Raw genomic sequence first — 24,090 nt, 5'->3', positions numbered from 1 at the left:
ATACGTAAGAGCGCAGTATCTATATAAAATATAATACGACATAAGCCATCAAACCCATCTTCAGTTCTGAAACAAATGTTAGTGATGTCCACTTCAAGGAGCCATTCCCCCTACCCCCCCTTTCATGGATGAGAAGCAGGTGGTCCCCATAGCTGAACCATGTTAATTTCAGAGATAACTGCAAAGGTGACGCCGGAACAGAACCGCCAACAAAATGGAGGTTTAAATCTCGCCCATCACACAGGCCAATAGGAAGCCGCGACATAATATCCTGCAGATTCTTATTGGTCCGCGTGATGCGCGAGAGTTATATACCAGGAAGTGCTGACGCTTCCATTCTTGGCAGGTATCTCGGGAAGCAGGAGGTCTCCGGAGTGGAAATGAACGCGGTCCAGCTCTGGGGACCCCCTGCTTCCCCTATATTTTAATAAGTAGCTTTGAAGCAGGGGTTCTCCAGAGGTCAACCGCGTTAATTACAGCTCCAGGGACCCCCTGCTCCCCGAGATACGTACCTCTGTAGGGGATGCCGGTATCTCTCAGCTCTTCAAATGTCGCGCGGGCCAATAGGAAGCCGCAATGTGACGTCACAGCTTCCTATTGGCGTGAGTGATGCGGGACATGTAAGCCACAATTCCGAGAACCCAAACTGGCCGAGCTGGAGCTGCTACCGGCGCCCCCTACAGAGTGAAGTATCTCGGGAAGCAGGGGGTCCCCGGAGCTGAAATCAGTGCTGTTCAGCTCCGAAGACCCACTGCTTCAAACCTATAAAAAAACATGTCACTGAAACTCCTCCTTTAAAGTGAATTCTTTCGGATGTGTAACTTGAATCCTCCTTAGGAGAGTTACATTTGCAGTATGTATTGTACTTTAAAAATGTGGCTTGTTCTGCCGCTGGAGAGAAATACCAAGAGCTAAAAGCAAGGAGAGCGAGTGAAATATCTGCGATCCCTCCGGACAGGGCAGAGAACCCTGCGGGTTTTGTGCAGTTTGATTGGTTAGCGGAGCGACGGGATGATGCAGAGAGACGCTGTGGCATGCTGCTAATGCCTAAAGGGGCCTTTCCACTTAGGGTCAGCCAGAGACTGGGACATATGCCACTGACCGGCCTCAAGCCAAATGAAGCCTTTGAGTGCTGGTGTCCTGCGCTTTCCGTTCCTCTTTCCGCTAGAGGAGCACTGAACGGAAACGCCCACCTAGACGAACAGAAAGACCATGATGTGACCACAACGTCATGGACTCCCCCCCCCCCCCCCCCCAAGGGTTATGATAGGGGTGGCCAACTCCAGTCCTCAAGGGCTATCAACAGGTCAGGTTTTCAGGACATCCCTGCTTAAGTGCAGGGTGGCTTAATGAGTGGCACAAGTCATTCTGACTGCAGCTCTATAATGTCAGCAAGTGATGGGAACAATGCTTTACACTACCTTTTTTTGTCTTCAGGGTAGTGTTGTCATATACACACAGCACTGCAGGGTATGGTGTGGTCATACACACACAGCACTGCAGGGTATGGTGTGGTCATACACACACAGCACTGCAGGGTATGGTGTGGTCAGCACACACACAGCACTGCAGGGTATGGTGTGGTCATACACACACAGCACTGCAGGGTATGGTGTGGTCATACACACAGCACTGCAGGGTATGGTGTGGTCATATACACAGAGTACTGCAGGGTATGGTGTGGTCATATACACAGAGCACTGCAGGGTATGGTGTGGTCATGTACACACAGCACTGCAGGGTATGGTGTGGTCATATACACAGAGCACTGTAGGGTATGGTGTGGTCATATACACAGAGCACTGCAGGGTATGGTGTGGTCATATACACAGAGCACTGCAGGGTATGGTGTGGTCATATACACAGCACTGCAGGGTATGGTGTGGTCATATACACAGAGCACTGCAGGGTATGGTGTGGTCATATACACAGAGCACTGCAGGGTATGGTGTGGTCATACACACAGCACTGCAGGGTATGGTGTGGTCATATACACAGAGCACTGCAGGGTATGGTCTGGTCATATACACAGAGCACTGCAGGGTATGGTCTGGTCATATACACAGAGCACTGCAGGGTATGGTGTGGTCATATACACATATCACTGCAGGGTATGGTGAGGTCAGCATGTACATACACCACTGCAGGGTATGGTGAGGTCAGCATGTACATACAGCACTGCAGGGAATGGTGTGGTCATATACACCCAGAACTGCAGGGTATGGTGAGGTCAGCATACACACAGCACTGTTGGTATGGTGTGGTCAGCATGTACATACAGCACTGAAGGGTATGGTGAGGTCAGCACACACTACACTCCAGGGTATGGTGAGGTCGTGTCACACATGGCACTGGAGGGTATGGTGAGGTCGGCATGCACACACATGGCACTGCAGGGTATGGTGAGGTCGGCATACACACACAGCACTACAGGGTGTGGTGAGGTCGGCATACACACAGCACTGCAGGGTATGGTGAGGTCGGCATGCACACACATGGCACTGCAGGGTGGGGTGAGGTCGGCATGCACACACACAGCACTGCAGGGTGTGGTGAGGTCGGCATGCACACACACACACAGCACTGCAGGGTGTGGTGAGGTTGGCATGCACACACACACACACACACACACACAGCACTGCAGGGTGTGGTGAGGTCGGCATGCACACACACACAGCACTGCAGGGTGTGGTGAGTTCGGCATGCACACACACAGGCACTGCTGGGAGATTTCATCCCCATTAATCCGCTCGGATATACATTAGCAGAGTTGAAGAGGCCATGTTCGAGCCTGTGGCTTTTATTTACTTAGCAAAGAAAATGCATTGATACCTCTTCAGTTCTCATATTAGTAGCAAAGCTCTGGTTGGAGAAATATACGTCATTTAGCAGAAGATACTTCTACAACGTAACATAGACATCTAGGTCAGTTTAATGCACAGAATGAACATGCTTCTGTTTCAGGGTAATGTATTTAATGTGCGGAATGTGTTCCCAGAACCTCTGGCAGAGTAGGGGTCAAGGTGATCCTTTTTGTAACCATTTGAACGTTAGGAGGCCCCCAGGTTACCGAATCATTTTGAATTTCATAGCTACAAGCAAATAAGATGTTTTTGTATATTCTGGAATAACTATTCATTATGGTAAAATGCATGGGACAGCTGAGGGATTTCAGTGCATTGCTATTTTAGTATGTTCCAGGAGACAGGGCCTTTTAAACATGTCCTAGGAGGGACTGTCCTGGGACACCATGCGTTCTTGCCCAAGCTCTACACACTTCAAAAGCAGTTGTACCATTAAGCTCCTTCAGACCCATCTCCACCATTTCGCCACTTCACCTAATCCTGTCCCAGCTGAGCTTCCCAGTACGGTTAGTGTTGTGTACATTGAGCTGCCGCCTGTTGCTTACCAGTTGTTCTTCCATGTATTTCTCAGGACCACCTGAAACAGTGCTTCTCCAGAACTTCGCCAACAACCAAGGACACGGACATACTTGTCCAAGAGCCCGACAGACACTATGGCACCTGGAGTCCGGCGCGGGAGAGCGAGGACAGGTACGTTATTTAGATCCATGTGGACTATTAATTAACCTTTACAGTGCCCTTACGACGTACCTGACCAGAAGCCCCTATGATGTACCAGGTCCATCATGGGCACTTGCTCGTTGACTAGGGGCAGGCCGAGCTGGCCACGCAGACAGAGCTGCCAGCCAATCCAAACGTAAAGGGGATCCCCTTCCACTTCATTTTCCAGGCATCCAGAGCCTGGGAGCGTCATGTGATGGCTCCGGGAGCGACCGCCTGACGCGGAAGCGCTGGAGATCCAGTGACTAAGATCCCAGCACTAAAGGTTAAAGCAGTAGTAGCCCTATTAGTTTTCAAGCAGCAGAGCGGTTAACCCATGTTATTTAAGAGTCTCGGGTTGTCCCTGTTGCAGAAGGTCACTTTGACCCCAGTGAGTCACAGCAACTACCCTCCAGTGTAATCTAGTGATGCCCATTGACACCCGGTTCCTGGCAAAGAAAGGATCCGTGTGCTAAAGATGTGACCTCTAACCCATGAACAATCACCTCTGATCCTCTGCTCCTTTGGAAAGTCTCGTGCCGATTTCCAAAGCAGTTTCATGCTTGGGTTTCCACTGCAGGGGTGGCAGCACGTCTGTTGTGCAAACTCTTTAATTTCCCCTTTCAAATATGCTAACCGCACATTATTGAGTTCTTTGGAAAGCAGAGTGGAAAACGACTCCAACATACTGCAATGATGTAGCAGAGAGAGAGAGAGAGAGAGAGAGAGAGAGAGAGAGAGAGAGGGGCTTCTCTCCTGCAACCTGCAATGCAGAATTACCAGTGCACCCTAGGTAACACATTGCTTTTCAGGAAGTCCTCCCCTTGGCACAAACAAGCTATTGTTCTGCCTCAGGCATGCACCTCCACTGCTGACTTACAAGGTTTCAGAACAAGCTTGCCGTCCCCCGAACACGATCCAATAACAGGTTCTGCCTCCAAATGACCATTATTATTTTTTCATTGTCACTGGGATCCTGAAATCCTACAGGGACTCGTATCAAGGACTTCTAATTGGCTGCCTTTACTGGTCTCGTTACAACTCTATTATAAGCCACGCGTACGGAGATGGGACTGGGCATTGTCCCTGCAATGCAGGTACAGATGTATCCATAGCGCAGAAAGTGTGTTATAACGCAGAAGATCGCAGAATATCCCACCAACTAGGACTAGGTATAAACGTTGGCTCTGACCCGTATGCTTCTTCCTTCATCCATGGGCCTGGCCTGTCTGTCTTTCCGGCTACATAGCTGACAGTGTGCTCATTTGCATGTCATTTCCCAGAATACCCGGCTGCTGCGGAAGCACTGGATGCTAAGAGATAATAGGGAAAGGCAGGGTTGTGTAGCTGTCTGAGACATGTGAACGTGTTTGCAAGTGGGATTTTTATGTGCTGCACGCTACTACATTCTGGAAGACGGGAACAGCCGCAGCAGACCATAAGACTGAATTCTCCATAGTCTCTGCAACATTCGGCACCTCTGAGTATCACTTACTGCCCTGATGGCCTCACAGCCGTCTGAAAATAGAACCCCCGACCGTCAGTCCAGCACAGCTAACACCCTGTACTCCCAAGGGGCAGTTTTGTGGCCAGTGATCTGTAATTAGGAGCCTGGGCTTTGGTACGTTTCTGATGTTGCATCTGGCATTCTCATCAATAAAGCCCTGCGGGAGGTGGATTAGCATCCAGTAACATGTCCCAGCGCACCAAGATGGCCCAGCTAACCCGTTCACTGACCACATCCCGGCAATATACAACACACAGGTTTATTTTCAGTTCATCAGAAGATGTCAATGCAACAGTGTTTAAAGGGTTAACCTAGAGCAAGTGATCAGAAGAAAAAAACCCAATAGAGGTAGTTTGTATTTGATAAACAAAAACTATCCTTTTTATGTTGACCTGTCGAAAACACATGTATCGAAATAAAGATACTGAAATACACACGTGCACACACGCACAATCACGCACAATCACACACACATACACATTCACACACACATACACATTCACACACACATACACATTCACACACACATACACATTCACACACACATACACATTCACACACACATACACATTCACACACACATACACATTCACACACACATACACATTCACATTCACACACATACACATTCACATTCACACACATACACATTCACATTCACACACATACACATTCACATTCACACACATACACATACACATTCACACACATCCACATTCACACACATACACATACACATTCACACACATCCACATACACATTCACACACATACACATTCACACACACACATCCACATTCACACACATACACATACACATTCACACACATACACATCCACATTCACACACATACACATTCACACACACACATACACATTCACACACACACATACACATTCACACACATACACATCCACATTCACACACATACACATTCACACACACACATACACATTCACACACATACACATTCACACACACACATCCACATTCACACACATACACATACACATTCACACACATATACATTCACATACACATACATTCACATATACATTCACAAACACACATATATACATACACACATGCACAGTTTTTATTCTTATTGAATGTGCTAAAGGACCTAAAGCAGCGGACCCCCCACTCGCCACCCACTTTTTTTATATATAAAAACTGTGCATGTGTGTATGTATATATGTGTGTTTGTGAATGTATGTGTATGTGAATGTATATGTGTGTGAATGTGTATGTGGATGTGTGTGAATGTGGATGTGTGTGAATGTGGATATGTGTGTGTATGTGTATGTGTGTGTGTGTGTGTGTATGTGTGTGTGTGTGTATGTGTGTGTATGTGTGTGTATGTGTATGTGTGTGAATGTGTATGTGTAATATATATATTACAAGGTTAGGAACCTGGGGTCTCCGAGCTGATTCTCGCTGCTCCGGGGACTGCCTTGTTCCTGAGATACTTGTAAAGGAAGCAAAGGCACTTCATGATATTTAAATGCCCTGCATTATGTGGACCAATAGGAAGCCACAATGGATGACTGTGCAGCTTCCTATAGGCTCCCATTACGAGCAGGGATTTAAACAACCATTTTTTTCCCCTGGAGGGGGCTGCGGTAAGTACCCAGGGGACTTGCTTGTTCCCATCCTTGGGTCAAGGGTCAAAAAAAACAGGGGGCATTTCAAGGGGGAATATCCATCCCCCCTGTGTGTGTATACACACACACACACACACACACACACACACACACACACACACACACACACACACACACACACACACACACACACACACACACACACACACACACACACACACCCCCCCCCCCCCTAGGGTTGCCAGGTGTCCAGTATTGGACTGTCCTGTATTTGGACACTGTCCAGTAAAAAACTAGAGGTAATACTGGACATGCGGGATTTCCCCTGAGCAGGGTAAAAGCAGGGTTACTGCTAGAGGGATAGGCAGCTGCCTCCATCCTGAAGGTGCCAGGGGCCCTGGGGGTGGGGCCAACAAGAGGAGGAAACAGCATGGAACAGTGAGAGGTGTGTGTGTGTGTTGCGTCGCACCTTTCACCATTGTGTCCAGTATTTTTGGAGAAGCCGCCTGGTAACCCTAAATACACCAGCACACATGCATCAGTGCAATCTAAATGTATTAAATAATATACATACATACAGCACAGTGCTTGCCTATATTTACACACTGCAGTGTAATGCGTTCCAAAGTTATATTACAGATGACAAAAGTGTACATTCCCCTGGGCCGTTTGCGAATGAAACCTGCCAGCCGTGCGTTCAATTCTTCCTCTGCAATACTATGCATGTCCCAGTCTCCAAACTCCGGATAAGCATAGGGAGATTTCGCAGAGCGCTGATGGGGATCATTAATCTTCTCCTGTCTCCCATGCCCTTTGCTCAGACTCCGGAGATCCCTGTATCACACACGGCAGGTATTTGGATGGAGTGGAGGAAGACAGCGGGGTCTCTGGGGATTCTGTTCTTGTTAGGGCCGTGATGCGGAAAAACAATTTTGTAGATCGCCCTGTATTACACTTTGTCGCTGTTTTACAATCACTTCAGCTTATGAGTATACGTGTCTCCCTTATAAAGTTTCTATCACTCTTTAAAGAGGCAATCCCCCCTAGGACCAAAGTGAGCTACTGTAATTCCAGTGGCCTGATTAAGGGGTCACATCTGGGTGATTTGACACCTGTTTTACCCAAACCTGACACCTATGCGTATATTTAATGTGTGTGTTAGTGACTTGGGAGGGGGTGATTGCCTCTGGCTGCTCCCTTGTGTGAGATGTCCCTGTGTGATCAGCAAGAGCTTGTACAGCCAGTGACCCCCCACCCACCTCCCCTTATCTTTACTGTCTCTCTGATAAGGATAGGGGGGGGGATAAGGGGAAAGGAAACCCCTGATTGACAAACACTTCCCCCATTCAGAGGCCCAGAAGAAACTGATTGACGTGGGATAGTATCTTTAAATAGATTACTGATCTGTCTCATTTGAAAAATGGACATGGTGTTTTTTTCCATCGGCCCTGTGAAACTCCTGCCCATCAGATATGTAATATATCTGCATCTGGTTGGCTAATCCCCCCCTTCCCCCCCCCCCCCCCCCCCCGCAACTAGCTAGCTCCCTTTGATCCGAACACCGGAATGCTTGGTCCATCTGGCAGTGAAAGGGGTACAAATGTTTAATGGCTATAAAAATGACCCTGGAAACACTTCTTTGAAGATATTGTATAGGGCTAGTATGGCGGTCATACCCAAAGAGCGACGCTGCAGTGATCTCAAAGTTGCAGTGATCAGGGCTACGGTCTGAAGTTTTTTTTGGCTGGGAGGCCTCTCATAAGTTGATTGCATGCGGATATTTCTGCCAAGTCTAAACCTTCCTGCTAATTTTGCCATGAAGGGTGCGATTGAACTGAACATTCAAAATGAGTGGAACTAAAGAATAAGGCCGTCCAGTGTAGCAGGTTAAAAAAAACAATCTAAATAGACTTTCTTGGCAATTCGATCTTCTCTAAAGTAACAATTGTACTTATGATCATTCTGTTAAATGTACCGTGGGCTCGTTGTTTCACCCGACTGACCGCTGCGCCTCTGACCTCGACACAGAATCGGGAGCCCCCTTTCCACTTCTGTATCCGGGGGTCCGCAGCGTCATGTGATCCCTCCTGGAGCGGTCACGTGACGCGGAAGTGCTGGGGGGGGGGGGGCACTGCAATGGTTAATGTGTTTCCTTTTTCTCCGGGTTCACTGAATTCAAGCAGGTCAGCTAGTCCTTTTTATGAGAAGGACCAATTATGCTTCATAGTTCCCATGGTCACTGGACACAACATAATCATAATCTACTTTAAAGACTCGCTGTCCTTTCACTTTCGCCCTGGGGGGGGGGGGGACTGGCCACTTAAACAAAAGAAGGTAACGCTTGCAGGGACTTGATTTATTAATGGGAGTAAGAAAAGACGCAGGCAAGTCTGTCCTTGTGTTGATGCACAAGCACATTAAGGCAGGCTTGGTCTCTGCCTGCATAGGATAATGTCATATTGTTATGATGATGTTGGAGTGACTGCGTGCCTATAAATAGGAGTGCATTAACAGTGCCCGTGACACCAGGGATCTGCGGGCAGCTGGTGACTGGGGATAAACAGTGGCTGACATGAGCTTCTGAACTTTTAACTCGTTGCTAAATCCTAATATTTACGTATGCAGAATGACGGTCCCTTTGTGCGGGGTGGTATCGGCTTCCCTAGAAGGGCTGAGATAAAGAGGCAGGAGTCAGTCCCACAAGGGATCAGCTTATCTCATTCTCCTTTTATCGGATCAGTCATCCTCGCATTCCTGTGTCAGGCTCCGAATGACACGCCTGTGCTCGGTGACTCCAAATGGAACATTGTATCATGGGACAGATAAGGCACGCGTGTCACACGGACATACGGTCCCTCCCCCCCACTCATTGTTCAGTCCTCCACGTGGCGACAAATACTTTATGTAGGGGACTCGTCACGCTGCCCAACTTGATTAGAAAGACGGGGCCTTCTTTTACACATAGAGTTGACGTTGATCTTGCAGTTAACCCTTTCAGTGCGAGCGTTGTGCACCCACAGCACTAATGTGGGACAGTCTGATTATGAGGTGTACAACGCAACTCCTTTGGTGCCCATGAACTTGAGGTCACGCAGTGCCACGTCACTTCTTCTGCCCCAACTTCTCTCCTATGCCCAGCCTGTGCCTCCCAACCGCTGGCTCTTGTCCCTGTTGATGGCACACGTCCCTTCTGTAACCTTTCAGCCACTTCCCCCTGCCTCTGTACAGGACTCGCCTCCCTGATTACCCTCCTTACAGAGTCCAGTATAGTGTCTCACTCTTAAGCTGCAGGAAGGATAACCCCCCGAGGTCCTGGGCCTTATTCTATAGAACACGGGCGGCCAACTCCAGTCCTCAAGGGCCATCAACAGGCCAGGTTGTCATGATATCCCTGCTTCAGCAGAGGTGGCTCAGTCATTATGATGTTGGTGGCCCTTGAGGACTGGAGTTGGCTACCCCTGTTCTTTGGTGTCCAAAGCGGCTTTTTGGGACATTTTAAGACGCAACTCCCCACTGACCTCAATAGGAAGTTTGGCCGTAAACAGCCTCTTTGGACACTATAGAATTCTCCTGCACGGTTCTGCTTTATACAATCCAGATTTTTAGGGTCACCTGTGAACTGTACTGCTTTGTAACGCTGCCCTGGTCACTGCACTTTCGGAATAGCTGCAGTTTGCTGTTGGCTCTTAACCTAAGTAATACAATCTGTCTCAGGTATTCACTGCGGGGTGTTGTGTTGGTTGGAATTTTGCTTTTAGGGAATCCTATTCCGGCTTCACATTGCACAGCCTGTATATCCAGCCGAAATAGCTGCGTACTGCAATACGGCAGGCATGTGCTAGTAGGGGTCCGTGTAAAAGGAGCAATCCAAGCCTGCACATTTTGGGGTACATTTAAAAATATTTAGTTACAGGATTGTGGCAGGGGGTCTCTGGAGCTGAACCCCATTCATTTCAGGACCCCCTGCTTCCGGAGATATTTACCTCCGTAGTAGGTGCCGGTAGCAGCTCTGGCTGAGCAAGCAGAGCTTTAAAGTTTAAAACTCCCGCGTTACAGGGGCCAATAGGAGGCCGCACGGCTTCCTATTGGCCCGCAGGACGCAAAATCTTTGAACAGCGGACATATTGTTATCCCTGGCAGCCGGGGAGAGCGGCTACCGGCTTCTAATTTAGAGGCAAGTATCTCCGGAAACAGGGGGTCCCCGGAAGCAGGGGGTCTCCGTAGCCGAAATTAAAAGGACGTGAAGTAAAAGGTGACAATGTGTTGATTTGCACGTCATTACCCAGAATCCCTGGCTGCAGTGGAAGCAATGTATGCGAAGAGATAATGGGGAAAGACAGGTTTGTAGACCTGTCTGCGACATGTGAATGTGCTCACAAGGGGTATTTTAATTTGCTGTATGGTGGAGATTTGTCGTCCCTTTTTTACCCACCACAACTTACATAACGTGTGCTTCCAGGCATGACATTGGGATGGATTGAGATGGATGGTGATGGAGCTCTGGTGTTGCGATGTGGGGTAACACCTCCTTAAGTGTTTGAGAGAGGCCCAGTGACGTGCGTCACCATCTCGTTTTTATTTTATTATTTATTGTTTTGTGTTAGAACTCGTTTTCCCGAGTCAAAACTGCTGTCTAACGCAGGAAATTACAGCAATATTCATAAAACATCTAAAAAGTCTCTGGCACACCATGGAAACATACAGTGTAAAAGCACTAAAAATGTCTATTGAAACGCTATCGGGTTTGCAGCTGTAATTCCTTCATTGTTACAATAGTGAAGGGTAATCTTTCATATTGCAACACTGGTTTACTTGTAATACTTGGGTGCCATCTACTGGTCGCTGCTCAGTATAACATTTCAATTGCTTATTGTGTTAAATGAGATGGGATCCCTTTATTACAGCAACCGTCCGCTCTGATTGCTGGTCCCTCCCCGTCTGGTTATTGTTAACTGGTTATTATTACACCATAGTGTATCTCCTCCAGATATGTGTATTCACACATGAGCCTGTCTCACAAATTACCCCACCACCGTTCGTTCCGTGAGGATTTTAATATCCAGTGTGTGTATATATATGTTCCCCTTAGTTGTTAAGTTGCGTCGGTCGTTATATTAATAAAACTTTATTATTTTTGGTTTTAATTGCTGTTCGTAGTCTTGTGGCTGGAGGTTTATATACCTCCATTTTTTGGTCCTAGTGAATACACTTATATTCTATCCCAACCATGTACTTACCTGTATATGGTGACTTTGAGTGCTGTTATTAGGGCTTTTTAGTGACCTCTTCTAGTCACTTGTCCAAGTGTTTATCTGTACTACTATTCCCTAAGCACCTAGGTTTTTATCTCCTGATACTACTAGGTGAGCGACTAGTCACTCTGTTTCTGTCTAAAGGTTACCAGAGTAATCTCAGACATGAGACATTAAGAAAATCATGTTTTTTAACCCTTCCCCATAATCGCACAGTATACCAAGATTCCACTGCAGCCAGGGATTCTGGGTAATGACATGCAGTTGAGCACTCAACTGTGTACATATGCGGTGACTGATATCGGCAAGGCTGCAATAACAATAGATATGTTTTATTATACGTTGCGTTGGCCGACTCCTGCAGGGTGAAGGGATGATCAAGGCATAATGTGGAAGGGAATTCACACGGGCCTGCAGCGGAACAACAGTCATGTTCAGTCTCCTGTGTGTAATTCTGTACACGGCAGCATTTGAGCAGTTGCTAATTTGACAGTAACTTAGGGAACTATCCCGAAACTTCAGGTAGAATCCTAAAAATGCCTCCGTAAAGAGGATGAGAGCAGAAACCCTGACATGACGGGACCGTTGTGAGTATAGAATTGTACTGAACACCTCTGTTCCCTGAGACCCCAACGCGTTGTATGCCCCTCTGGTATTACATGTTGGTCGATTTTGTAGAACTACACAAGAGCGAGCGTGGGCCCAGCCACTCGCGGAGTTCCGGGCCACCAGTCAGGATCTCCACTCGCCAACTCGGGACCCCAGGTCAAGAATTCAGTCCTGGGCCCCCCTGGAAAAGCTGCCATGTTTGTGATTTGCAAAACAAAATGACACAATAACCAGAACAGCAGCAGTGCCCTGGTCCACGTTATCACGAACTGAATGGCTTGCATCTGAAAGGAAGTATATCGTTGTGTTGCTGGAAGATGGAAGATGAGGGCAGGCTCAGGGAAGCCGCCACGCTCGTTTCAACAGACGCGTCCTGATGCTTTAGTGGTTCTGTGGTTAGGAACACCCAACAAGAGACCTCGTGAGTTATGCTAGACTGGATGTCCCAGAGGATGTTGGAATCGTCTGTAATGGGCATCGGGATTCACACCAAAGGAACAATCCAAGCCGTTTATTTCTTCAATTTTTTAAAAATACATGATTGAAGCAGGGGGTCTCCGGAGCTGAACCCCATTAATTTCAGCTCCGGGGACCCTCTGCTTCCGGAGATACTTTCAAAGTGGGTGCCGGTATCTCCTGCAGTTTTCAGCTTCATCACATGGGCCACTGACAGTGGCCCACGTGACATCGCACCGGATGACGTCACGGCTTCCTATTGGCCCGCTAGCTTTGAAAAGCAGCCATATAGTGAACCCCGGAGTGACAACAGGCACCCACTATGGAGGTAAGTACCTCCAGAAGCAACGGTCCAAAGCTTAAATGAATGGGGTTCAGCTCCAGAGACCCCCTGGTTCAAACCTCTCTTAAAAAAAATGTAAGTAAAAAGAAACTGGATTGCCTCTTGAAACATTTTATCTTGTTCTTTTCTGTTGATGCTCCGTTTTGTACGTTCTCTTGTCTTATTGCAACTCCCTCCCCATGTTTGGAAACACTGCCTTAAAACATCAGTTGGCGCTGATTAAGAATGTGTGCGTTTTGCATTCATTTTTTTTGCTTGAAGATTTCTCCTTCTTGTCCTGTTTTTATTTGAAAAGTCTGATTTTCTTCGTTTAGGAGATATAAGCGTTTGAAATGTTGTGTCCGGGAGTTTAATACGGTGGTTTCCCCAAAACCCCACTGCCCTCTAAATGCAACTTTGGTACTCTCCGAAATCAGGATTTTCTTTATCTCTTGCTTCTAACACTAGAAATGTTTAAAGAACGCAGAAACGCTGACATTTAGTTAAACTCCTATTAGCGTCTTTAAAATGTATGGGGAATACTGCTGCCACTGCCTATTTCTGTCATTATGTTTTATTCTTGAATTTGCATCAATAAATAAATCAATTAATTAAAGCGCTGCAAATTGGGAGGAAAAATATAAAATTTTATCTGTGGTGGAAAAAAATAAAAAGAAGTTGATGGGACATTTAAGGAAAAAAAAGAAACTTATTTCACATGGTCGCTTTTTCCATCTGGTCTTGCAGCTTCGTGCGCGAACCGCTTTCGTACGACAACGTCATCGCCAGCAGGAGACGGCTGCCAGCCAGCCGCCTGTCCTCCGTGTCCCAGACCGAAGCGGACCAGCATGACTCCATCACGGATCCCAGCCTGGACCGATCCAGCATGGATATGGACTCCACGGATGGCACTGACGGCACCCCTTCCCATCACGAGGCCAAAGCAACCGATTTCTCATTCATTGACGTAAGTTGGCGGCCCAGAATGTCCCATCCATTGTTAAAGGGTCAATCCGACTTAGCGGAGCAAAAAAAACTTTTCGTAAAGAATCGAACCAGTTGATTGCCTTGAACTAATCTGAAAGCAAACCTGGCGCTGATGTTGTTCCTGTGAAGACTTAGCAGAAATTCCATTCCTTAAGGGCGTCTGAATGGGGGCAAGGTTGTTTCCTCTACCCTTGTGCCTTGCTGTCCTTATCAGAGAGCCAATAATGAAGGGAAGAGATAAGGGGGCTGTCTTTTGTAGGGTGCAATTTGTTGCGTGACACTTTGATCCGCAGTATGAGGGACAATTCTTGTTGTATGTAGACCATATTTAAAGAATTTGACAATATAACTGAACGGGTCACAAAAGCAATTCTGTTGCTAAAATGAGTTGTTCTGTGGCCAAAAATGTCATGTTACAAACGGCACTCAATAGTGCTCGTGCAAACGGGAGCAGCCAGAGGAAAAGAAAGCCCTCCCAGGTCAGCTCACCGTGTTTACAAACGGACTTTAAAAATCTATTTTAAAATGCTTACAGATGTCAGATTTTGGTTGAAAAAGACATACAGTAGACCACCCAGATTTAATCTCTTAACCGTGTCACTGCCATTAGTACACTTTGCTCCTAGGTGAGACTGACCCCTTAACCATGTCACTGCCATTAGTACACTTTGTTCCTAGGTGAGACTGACCCCTTAAACATGTCACTGCCATTAGTACACTTTGCTCCTAGTAGAGACTGACCCCTTAACCATGTCACTGCCATTAATATGCCTTATACTGATGGTTCTTTGCCACACAGCAAACTGCGATCTTGGACTCCACTGCGCTGAAGAACAGAGTGCACCTGAGCAGGAAGAGTCAGCGACGCGCCCCCACCTCCCTCTCCCAGCACAAGAGCCGGATGCGCCTGTCCGACAGCACAGTGATGGAAGACAGCCGCTGGATGTACACAGACACCACAGGTAATGCGCCACTCTGTATCGGCCTGCGGACAGTCATACATAACCCTGCTTTGCATCCCCAGAGGGCGGTAGCAGATTGCACAGCATCCATTGATCTGCATAGGCATACATTACCTAGAAGCAGCGGGGTAAAAGCAGCCCAGCTGTGGGAGAAACCAAAACAAACTGAAAGATGCTACGCAGAACTCCAACCCAGACGGGTTTGGGATCTTCTGAGCTCCTTATCTGATGGGTTACAATAGCTGGGAGATCCCTCACTGTTAAAGGTTTATTCCCATGTAGCGGGCACAGTGACACTTGAATAATGGAATTAACATCCTTAGTCTAAATCAGGGGTGGCCAACTCCAGTCCTCAAGGGCCACCAACGGGTCAGGTATTAGGAATACCCCAGTCAAAGACTGAGCCTCTGAGCCACCTGTGCTTAAACAGGGATAAAATTAACACACGCATTCCCTGTTAGCTCAAACTCCAACACCCACTTGGAAGGTTCTAGCATTTTGCTGAATGGACAGGACTCACTGTGGTTGTTTCCCCTCATACAGAGGTACACGGAAGGTTCACAGTGTAGTGTTAGGACCTGCAAATTTGGTTATGCCTTGACGTTGGTATGCAGGCTTCTGACGCTTTGGCCAAAGGGTTTAACTAAATAACCAAGAAAATATTATTATTGAAGTATTTAAACTTTATACTTATTACCATATGTTTTGGCAATTGGATGTAGCATTGGGCACCCCTGTCTTTTGCTGAAACAGGGATAGCCTGAAAACCTGACCTGTTGAGGACTGGAGTTGAGCACCCCTGGTCTACATTTTACCTATTAAACATGCCGCTGTCATTAGTTCTTTCTAGTCCGAGGCCAAACCGTTCCTTTAACCGTCCGAGTGCCTCCGCTCCTCCGTGATCATGACATCGTCCTCTTTCGCTCAGATCGCGTTCGCCGCTCTAGAATGCGATCTCCCCTAGAAAACGAGGGGTACCGTCTGCCCAGGACGTAGCTACAGATGTATCAGGACTTGGTTTGCAGGGCCGTGGCTGAAAAACCTTAGAGGAGCAATTCCGTTTTTTTAATTTATTATTATTTAGCATAGAAGCAGTGTTCTCCAGAGCTGAACCCCATTAATTTCAACTCCGGGAACCTCCTGCTTCCCCGAGATACTTACATCCAAAGGGGTTGTGGGTATTTCGGCAAGGTTTAAAGCTCCCACGTCTCGCGGCCAATAGGAAGCGGAACCTGATGACAACACGGCTTCCTATTGGCTTGTCGGGCGTGGCGGTTTTGAAACTCTGCCATTATCGGCACTCCCTATGCAGGTAAGTATCCCGGAAAGCACGCGGTCCCAGAGACCCCCAGCTTCAATCCCATGTTAAAAATACAAAAAGATTGCAGGCTTCGATTGCCTCTTTAAAGTTGCTGCCCATGAAATAATGCTGCTGCGGTTGTGATGGCGGGGGGTTCGGGGGGGGTCCATGCTTCCAAATCGGACCCCCCACCATGATAATCCTCCGGGGCAGTTGTAGTCCCGTGGCTTGTCCCGGTGGTGAAAACGGTGAGCATTGCTACATCTGTACTATTCCACGGGAACTCTCGGGCGCCGAACCCCCATAACGTGGTTAGCTACGTCACGGGGGGGGGGGGGGGGACCCATATGGTTAAATGAACCTCGCCTTGCTGCTTTTCATGGCGGTTAGTGGGTGTCGTTAATAACACGATTATCCTGTCCTTCCGTTTCTACAGCAGAGAAAACGGAGAGGGAGGAGGACACAGACGACGAAGAAGAAGAAGAAGAAAAGCCGCAGAAGTCCTCTGTGCAGCCGCAAAGGATGCCGATGTTCGGAGGCCTGGACCCCTCTGCCCTAAAGGTTTTTTTCATGCATTCCGATTGATAACATCCGATCTGTATTTCTTCGCACGGGCAGCCTCCTTTCCGCAGCAGCCCTGGCGCGTTTTGCAGCTGTGTAAGAGTTCTGAGGAAACGATCACAAGTCGGGATTAGTTGGTGAAGGTTTCGTTATACCTCAGTAACTCTTATGTTGCAAACGGCTTTAACCATTAGAGCTGCGGGGAAGGGGGGGGGGGGGTTACTGGATCTGCGGCACCTTCCGAGTCAGGAGCGATCACATGACGTGGCTGACGCCCGGACTCCTAAAGTGGACGGGATTCACCCCCTATAAAATGAGCAAGTGTCCATGGGCACATCATTAGGGCACGGCGAAGATTAAAGCAGCAATCCCCCTCCCCCAAAACAAATGGGAGTACTCGTGTAACTTGTTTTTTTTTTTTTTTTGGTTCATGTGTTGATCTCTTAATAACTTTTAAAAAAATAAAATAAGAAGGGGCTATAGAAAAAGTTACTTTTTCACCGGGCATCAGTTGTCAGCCTCTTGTTGTAATGTCGGTGGCAGCAGCCATTTTAATCTCCCAGGGAGGCAATTTTTTTAGCAACTGAATGTAACTACGAAATGTTATAAGGGCAGGATGGCAACAAAAAGAACAGCAACGGTAAATGGAGACATTCATTTTCCTTTTAATTTTTTTATGGCGAGTAGTGGACGGCTGCTTCTACACATAAATATTACGCCACTGATCACCGTAAAACCAGTCCTGTATAATTTGTATATAAATAAGAAAGAAACTCCAATGCACTAGTTTTTGCAAATAATCAAAATTAAAATAACATAATAATCAACAATAAATCAATGTTTTATTCACACACCGTGCAGGCCACGTATCCTTTTTTCTTTAGTAGGTGGTCTTTGGTTTATTTCTGATCTATGTAAACTATTAGCTGTTGAGACGGTCATTTTAATATTCATTTAAACAAAATATTTGGATACATGAACATTTCCTTGTCGTTTCTAAAAACGCCTTACTTTTCTCATCTCAAAAATAATACATTATATCTTCAGAGGTAAAAATAATTGTCTCCAGACATGATGCACTGTATAATGATGCTGAGCATATACTATTTGTAGGTGCCTCTGCGGAGGAGTTGAACAAACTCACTGCCTGTGGTACCAGCAATGCACTGCAGAGTAATTCATGGTAACTCGATCCCCTTACCAGTGAAGGAGATGGAGGGTGTACAGATGTAGCAACGGTTAGATAACAGAATATTGCGGTATAATGTAGAATATCACTGGGTTTCCGTAGGATTCAATGGCAGTGATAACGCAGAATATCACACTGCAACACGCCAGCAGGGACAATAACTTGTAGGTAATGAACATCTGTAGGTGAAGTTGTAATTTGCAACACGGGTTGCCCAGCGTTATCTCAAAGCTAAAAGTGGTCCTTTTCAACAGGCCCAGCTCCGGAAAAGGCCAGAGCAGGAAGGCAGCGGTGAATCGTCCACTCAGCCATCAAGATCGCCAAAATCCCCCCTCCCGCCAGGAACCATGGGAATCAAACTCCTGCCAACCGCTGCGGACAAGCAAGACAGGTCAGCCGAGTCCTGGGGTGTGGTGGGCCTGGGGGGGGGGGGGGGGGACGGGACGCTGATGTTGTACATTATGTAAAATTAGGTCACAAGTTGACTTTTGTGCATTATACTCTCTTCACTCTTCTTCTAGACATGGATTGTGGGATTGCCTTGGTTTTAGAAGTGCAGCCATACAATATACAGGAAATATGCGGCAGAATTACAGATTAACAGTATTATGGCGTTGGCCACATTTCCATTTCTAGCTCTGTTTTTGGAAAAGTTTCTTACATGGATTATTGCAGAATAAAAATACTGTCGTATAGCACAGATTCCTGATGACCTTAAACGCAGGTCACAGCCCCTCCAAGTAATAAGAAGCTTGCCTTTTCTGATTGCTGATGTTACACACAGTAGGAGGGTTTGCTGTTAGTGGAGAGGTCTGTTGGGTATTGTAAGGTAGGACTGATACAAAGAATGAATAGGTCAAGTATGGAAGAACTCAATCAATAAATCCAGTAGCCTTCCATCTAATGCGAGCCTTTCTCCTCTCTTCATACAGCTAAAAGTTTAGCTACCCCCTAAACTCCAGTATAAGAGCTAGAGATCGTGAGCATATATTAATCAATCTGTCTGTATCTACTCATCTATCCCACATACAATACTTCTACCTCTAGGTCAGGGGTGTCCAGGCCTTTTTAGTTGAGGGCCAGATTAATGAAAAAAAAAAAGTAATCCGTCGAGTGCCACATACTAATTACACAGTATAAACATTGAATCTACATTGCACTCGCACACACTCACACACCCCATCCTCTCCCCAACCCTTTTCACCCATCTTCCCTCTTCCCTCCCCCATGTCCTCTCCTTTTCCCCCTCTCCTCCTCTCTCTCTCCTCCTTCCCCTATCCTCTCTCTCCCTCTCCCCTCTCTCCCCCCATACCCCCTATTCGCTCTCTCTTCTCCCTCCCCATGCTCTCTTCTCCCTCCCCATTCTCTCCCTTCTCCCTCCCCATTCTCTCCCTTCTCCCCCATGCTCTCTCCTTCCTTCCCCCATGCTCTCTTCTCCTCCCCCCCCCATGCTCTCTTCTCCCCCCCCATGCTCTCTCTTCTCCGCCCCCCCCCCCATGCTCTCTCTTCTCCTTCCTCCCCCCCCCCCCATGCTCTCTCCCCCATCCACACACCCCAACACACTCACGAGATCTATGGAGGGCTCTGCAGCACCACCTCCTGCCCGGAAGCTGCCGTGTTGAAGCAGCCTGACAGCCCTGCTCTCCTCCTCCCCGATTTTAATATTTCGTTTTTTTATTCAATTGGTTCGGGGCCTGATGGAACCAAGTGGCGTGCCCTTGTGTTTATGACTGGAAACATTACAGCAGGTTACACTGTATATTAACATTGTGTGAACACGAACGCCCGGATAGGCCGCCTACTCTGCTGTTGTCTATTTCAGAGCTGGAGAGGTGTCCCCACAGTGGTTAAAAGAGCTGAAATCAAAGAAGAGACAGAGCCAGTATGAGAATCAGACTTAACAGGTACAGCAATCTTCCAGTGAGTGTCACCAGTTCTCCATCACAATATGAGACTGTTCTACACAAGCAGCAGGATCTGATAACCTGCTGGCAATTCTTCTTGGCATACACTTATTATAACATTACGGGCTGGCATTAGGGACCAGCAGTTGGAAAGGGCAAAGGTCACAATTAGACTGTCATTTCTGCAAGTCTGTGACACTCGGGATTTCAGCCCAAATTCCCCAGTTGACTTCAATACATACAGTCAATGGGGAATTTACAGTATATACACCAATTTTCACATGGCCAGATACACCCAACCCCACACCCTACTTCTATACTATTGAAACTAAGCCTGTTCTTTTTGTAGTTTCCATGGGATTCCACTCTCCAGTAAAACGCACAATATTCACATTATGTATTGGCTTGGGCCTAGAAACGGTCACTATTTTTGCCTATATTCTCCATTCTCCATTCTAATATTCACAAAACAGGTTTTTTTTTTTCCTCCCATTTGAATACGTGAAAATTAGCGAAAGTTTGCAAATTCACAAAAAAGGGAGGGAGGGGGGTAAATCCAATTTCGACGTGTTCGCCTAGTGCCATTCTATCCTTTTGAATGGAGATGGATAGACTGAACTCATTTTTGAATTAAGATCAGAAGAATTGCCTGGTTTCAAACCCTAAAACCAGTTTCTTTACTTTAGATCCAGACGGGGACACAGCAGTTTAACATAAGCCTTAACTCAGCGGACTCTCCAAAATCTACACCCCTCTGCTGTTTCGCTTCCGGTCTCAACTGCAACGTGTATTGGTGCCTTCCCATTTTTTGCGGAAAAAGCTGCTTAGTACTTATACAGATACAACAAATAAAGCTGTATTTTATCAGAGAAGAGTCACTTTAGATCTTGAAAATGATATATATATATATATATGTATGTATGCTTGAAGAGGAGCTTTACAGAAGCCAAAGGTCGCGTTCTGATGACCTTTTCACCCGGAAAGACTTGGCCACGAGAGGTCGTCAAAACGAGCGGAAGATTTTAACATGTTCTGTGATGTGGAAAGGCTAAAAAAAAAAAAAAAAGACTGAATTTTGTATTTGTTGTCAATTTCACAAATGAATTTATCTTTTTGTCACTTAGAATATTGTAATTCATTACCAGGATGATTTTGTTATCCCCGCAGGTGTGTATATATGTACTTATGTATATACACACACAATGTTTACTGCCAATAACAACAAAAAAAAACTTTTTGTAAAATTATTTTTTAAAAACCGTTGGCACCCAATCTCTCCGATGCAATGTTAGAATGAACACAATGTATTTTACACTTTGTTATGCTTTTATGTGGGGAGCTGCAGATTATAAAGCTTTCGGAATGATGCGTTCTCCTCCCCCCCCCCCCCTCCCCTCTTCCAATCTTAAACCTGTTCACCTTGCGTTTATCGCCAGGGCTTGCAAAAGCTTTAGGGTGTGATGCAAAAAAAATGGTTGTAACAACAATTATAAGGGGGATTTGGACGCGGTTTTGTAATGATTTTGACCTGGGATGTGTACATTTCTAACCATGCTGCCCCCAGGGAGTCTGCAACCCTTTGCGAAGCAGTGGAAGTGTTATCGTTAATATGAAGACCTTATTACTTCCATGGATGTCTTTGTCACTCTGATCATAAATCTTTAATTTCCCAACTAGGTATGAAAGTCTTAAAGGATCAGATCCACTTGTATAATGTACGTTATTCTTGCCCCTCCCCATTTTTTAACATATACCGGAACCAGGAATTCTCAGGAGCTGACCCGCATTAATTTCAACTCCGGGGACCTGATTCCCGAGATACCAATTGAAGGGGAAACAAAATGGAAGTTCTACTCTCCCTCTTCACATGGGCACATAGGAAGCCGCGACGTCATTTCTGGTGGCTTCCTATTGGCCCGTGTGATGCAGGGGATTTAAACCAACAGGAAGCACTGGCTGTAGCTTCCCCGGAGACCCCCTGCTTCTCACCCATGCGGAAAAAGGAGGGTGGGGAGGGGGTTCTGAATCCATGTATTTTTATTAGAAGATCCCCGATCCATTCAGTGATGTGGGGCCTGTAGCGCATTGTTTTGCAGGCTGGAATGGTTAACGACGCTCGTGAACAGTGGTGTATTTTATTCTTAAGCAACCAAATCCTTTCTTCAACAGGACGGTGCCCCATGGAATTTTTTTTTTAAATCCACCGCCTCATTTGGGCCAATAGGAAGCCCCACTATCGCAGCTTCCGATTGGCCCGCGTGATGCAGAGGATTGAAGTACAAGGATGTACTTAAATCTCTGGTGGCGCCTTCCCGAGTAAGTTTCTTGGTCACCAGGGGGTCCCCGGAGCTGACATGAACACTGCCCACTTCTGGGGATCCCTGCCTGCCTAGCCATAGGCAGACATGCTGCGTTAACAAAACTTCACCACTGGCATTACTGTGGCAAAACCCGCTGCAGAGAGACCAATCTTATGGCTTTCATTTGTTTTGGCCCAGCTATGGTCTTCGGTTAAATAACCCCATCACACATTGACATTTCAGTAGCCATCTGAAAATGATGACTGGATATACCTGTTTGGGTACCACTGTTTGTGAAGCTGTCTTCTCTGTGCTGGAGAAGATTGTAGACCCTGCAAGGGCAGCTGGCTTCACAAGATATTGAATGTACATGTATACGTGGTGGTAAACACAACCTCTGCTTCTCCATCCTCCTCCAGATAATTGTCTTGGTAAAGCTGTATAGCGATTCATTTAAAGCAGCCTTCACTGTAACAATACTGTGCATCTCTACACCTTCCGCAAGCCCCTAACACCGCCCTCTGCCATGCTTGGTTTTGCCTGCCTGCCGCCCACCGTAATAACCAATTGGAGAACTGTTCCCTAATGTAATGGGGCTTTGTTATCTGTGTTTGGGGGAAGGCTGGAGCAGCAGTAACTAAGGGGTGGCTCAATTTGGAAGCCATACTCCTTGTAGATTTATGTTGCAGCCTGTTTACTTCCTGCTGATGGGGCTATTGAAGTGCTGCTTTAAACCCACCCCATTGTAAAGAGGATTTTAAACTGTGGATTCTTTCATCCTGGGTTAGATTATACACTTACATGTTTTTTCTTTAGTAGATTTTTTTTTTTTTTTTTTTTTTTTTAATAGGATTACCACCATTACCTCCACAAGAAAGTGTTCCTTTACCAAAATCCCCCTTCCTGTCGCACAGGGATACTCTGCACATTGCCGAGCCTCCCAGCCATAAAGGGGCCGTAGATAACACACCTGGAAGTACACAAAATTAGTTGCATCAACCTGTTCTCGGCCAGACGAGCCTGCAGCACATTGCAGAGCAATGACGGGGTTAACGTTAAGGGAGACGTACAAATGAATATATGTATAAGTGAAACCTCCCCCCGTAGCACTCCCACTGTTATCCTTCGAGCACAGACGTGAAAACTTGTATATACTCCCAGCATCCTTTGCACTTATTCTCGCACTACTGTATCAGCAGGAGATGTTTGGGGGGGGCTTTGAAACTTGCCTTGCATCTCGGTGACCTGCTGCAGATTGTATTGTCCGTCGCTCTAATAGCTAAACAAAAGTAGATCTATATTACACAAAGATGGTATTGCAATAAAACTGGTTTTGAATACACAGAATATATATTTAAGAGAGATCTATGCGTATCCTTATTCAGAGTGCATACAATATTTGAATTTGGGGGGGTTGGCTTGGTGGTGGTTTCTATGAAGAGTTTGACAGTGGTCCCTGGCATTGAGCGGTAAATCAGAATTATTTATCTAAAGCTGGTTTGTTTTCATAGTCCGGTCCAGTATTTTTAATATACTGAAGGACAAAGAAAAAAAAAAAAGTACAAGTTTCCACA

The 24,090-nt window shown here is 46.5% G+C and overlaps 1 protein-coding gene across 3 annotated transcripts in view; it reads left to right on the top strand.

Annotated features, from left to right (window-relative positions):
• Positions 1-23,874, top strand: part of KIAA1671 (KIAA1671 ortholog) — a 142,668-nt gene extending 118,794 nt beyond the window's left edge. For 2 of the 3 annotated variants that reach the window (XM_075568732.1, XM_075568733.1), the window contains exons 6-12: positions 3,436-3,554; positions 14,061-14,280; positions 15,100-15,262; positions 16,999-17,123; positions 18,567-18,703; positions 20,135-20,216; positions 20,903-23,874. In XM_075568732.1, coding sequence (XP_075424847.1) covers positions 3,436-3,554; positions 14,061-14,280; positions 15,100-15,262; positions 16,999-17,123; positions 18,567-18,703; positions 20,135-20,213 — 843 coding nt within the window. In that variant the 3' untranslated portion in view covers positions 20,214-20,216; positions 20,903-23,874. Of the gene's footprint in view, positions 1-3,435; positions 3,555-14,060; positions 14,281-15,099; positions 15,263-16,998; positions 17,124-18,566; positions 18,704-20,134; positions 20,233-20,902 lie in introns of all 3 variants that reach the window. The other variant, XM_075568734.1, reaches the window with a different exon arrangement.
• The last annotated feature ends 216 nt before the right edge of the window (positions 23,875-24,090 follow it).

This window comes from Ascaphus truei, chromosome 13 (assembly GCF_040206685.1).
Source record: "Ascaphus truei isolate aAscTru1 chromosome 13, aAscTru1.hap1, whole genome shotgun sequence".
In the NCBI taxonomy this organism is placed as follows: domain Eukaryota; kingdom Metazoa; phylum Chordata; class Amphibia; order Anura; family Ascaphidae; genus Ascaphus; species Ascaphus truei.
Note: the sequence above shows the minus strand (reverse complement) of the source record. Positions and strands in the feature narration are given on the sequence as shown.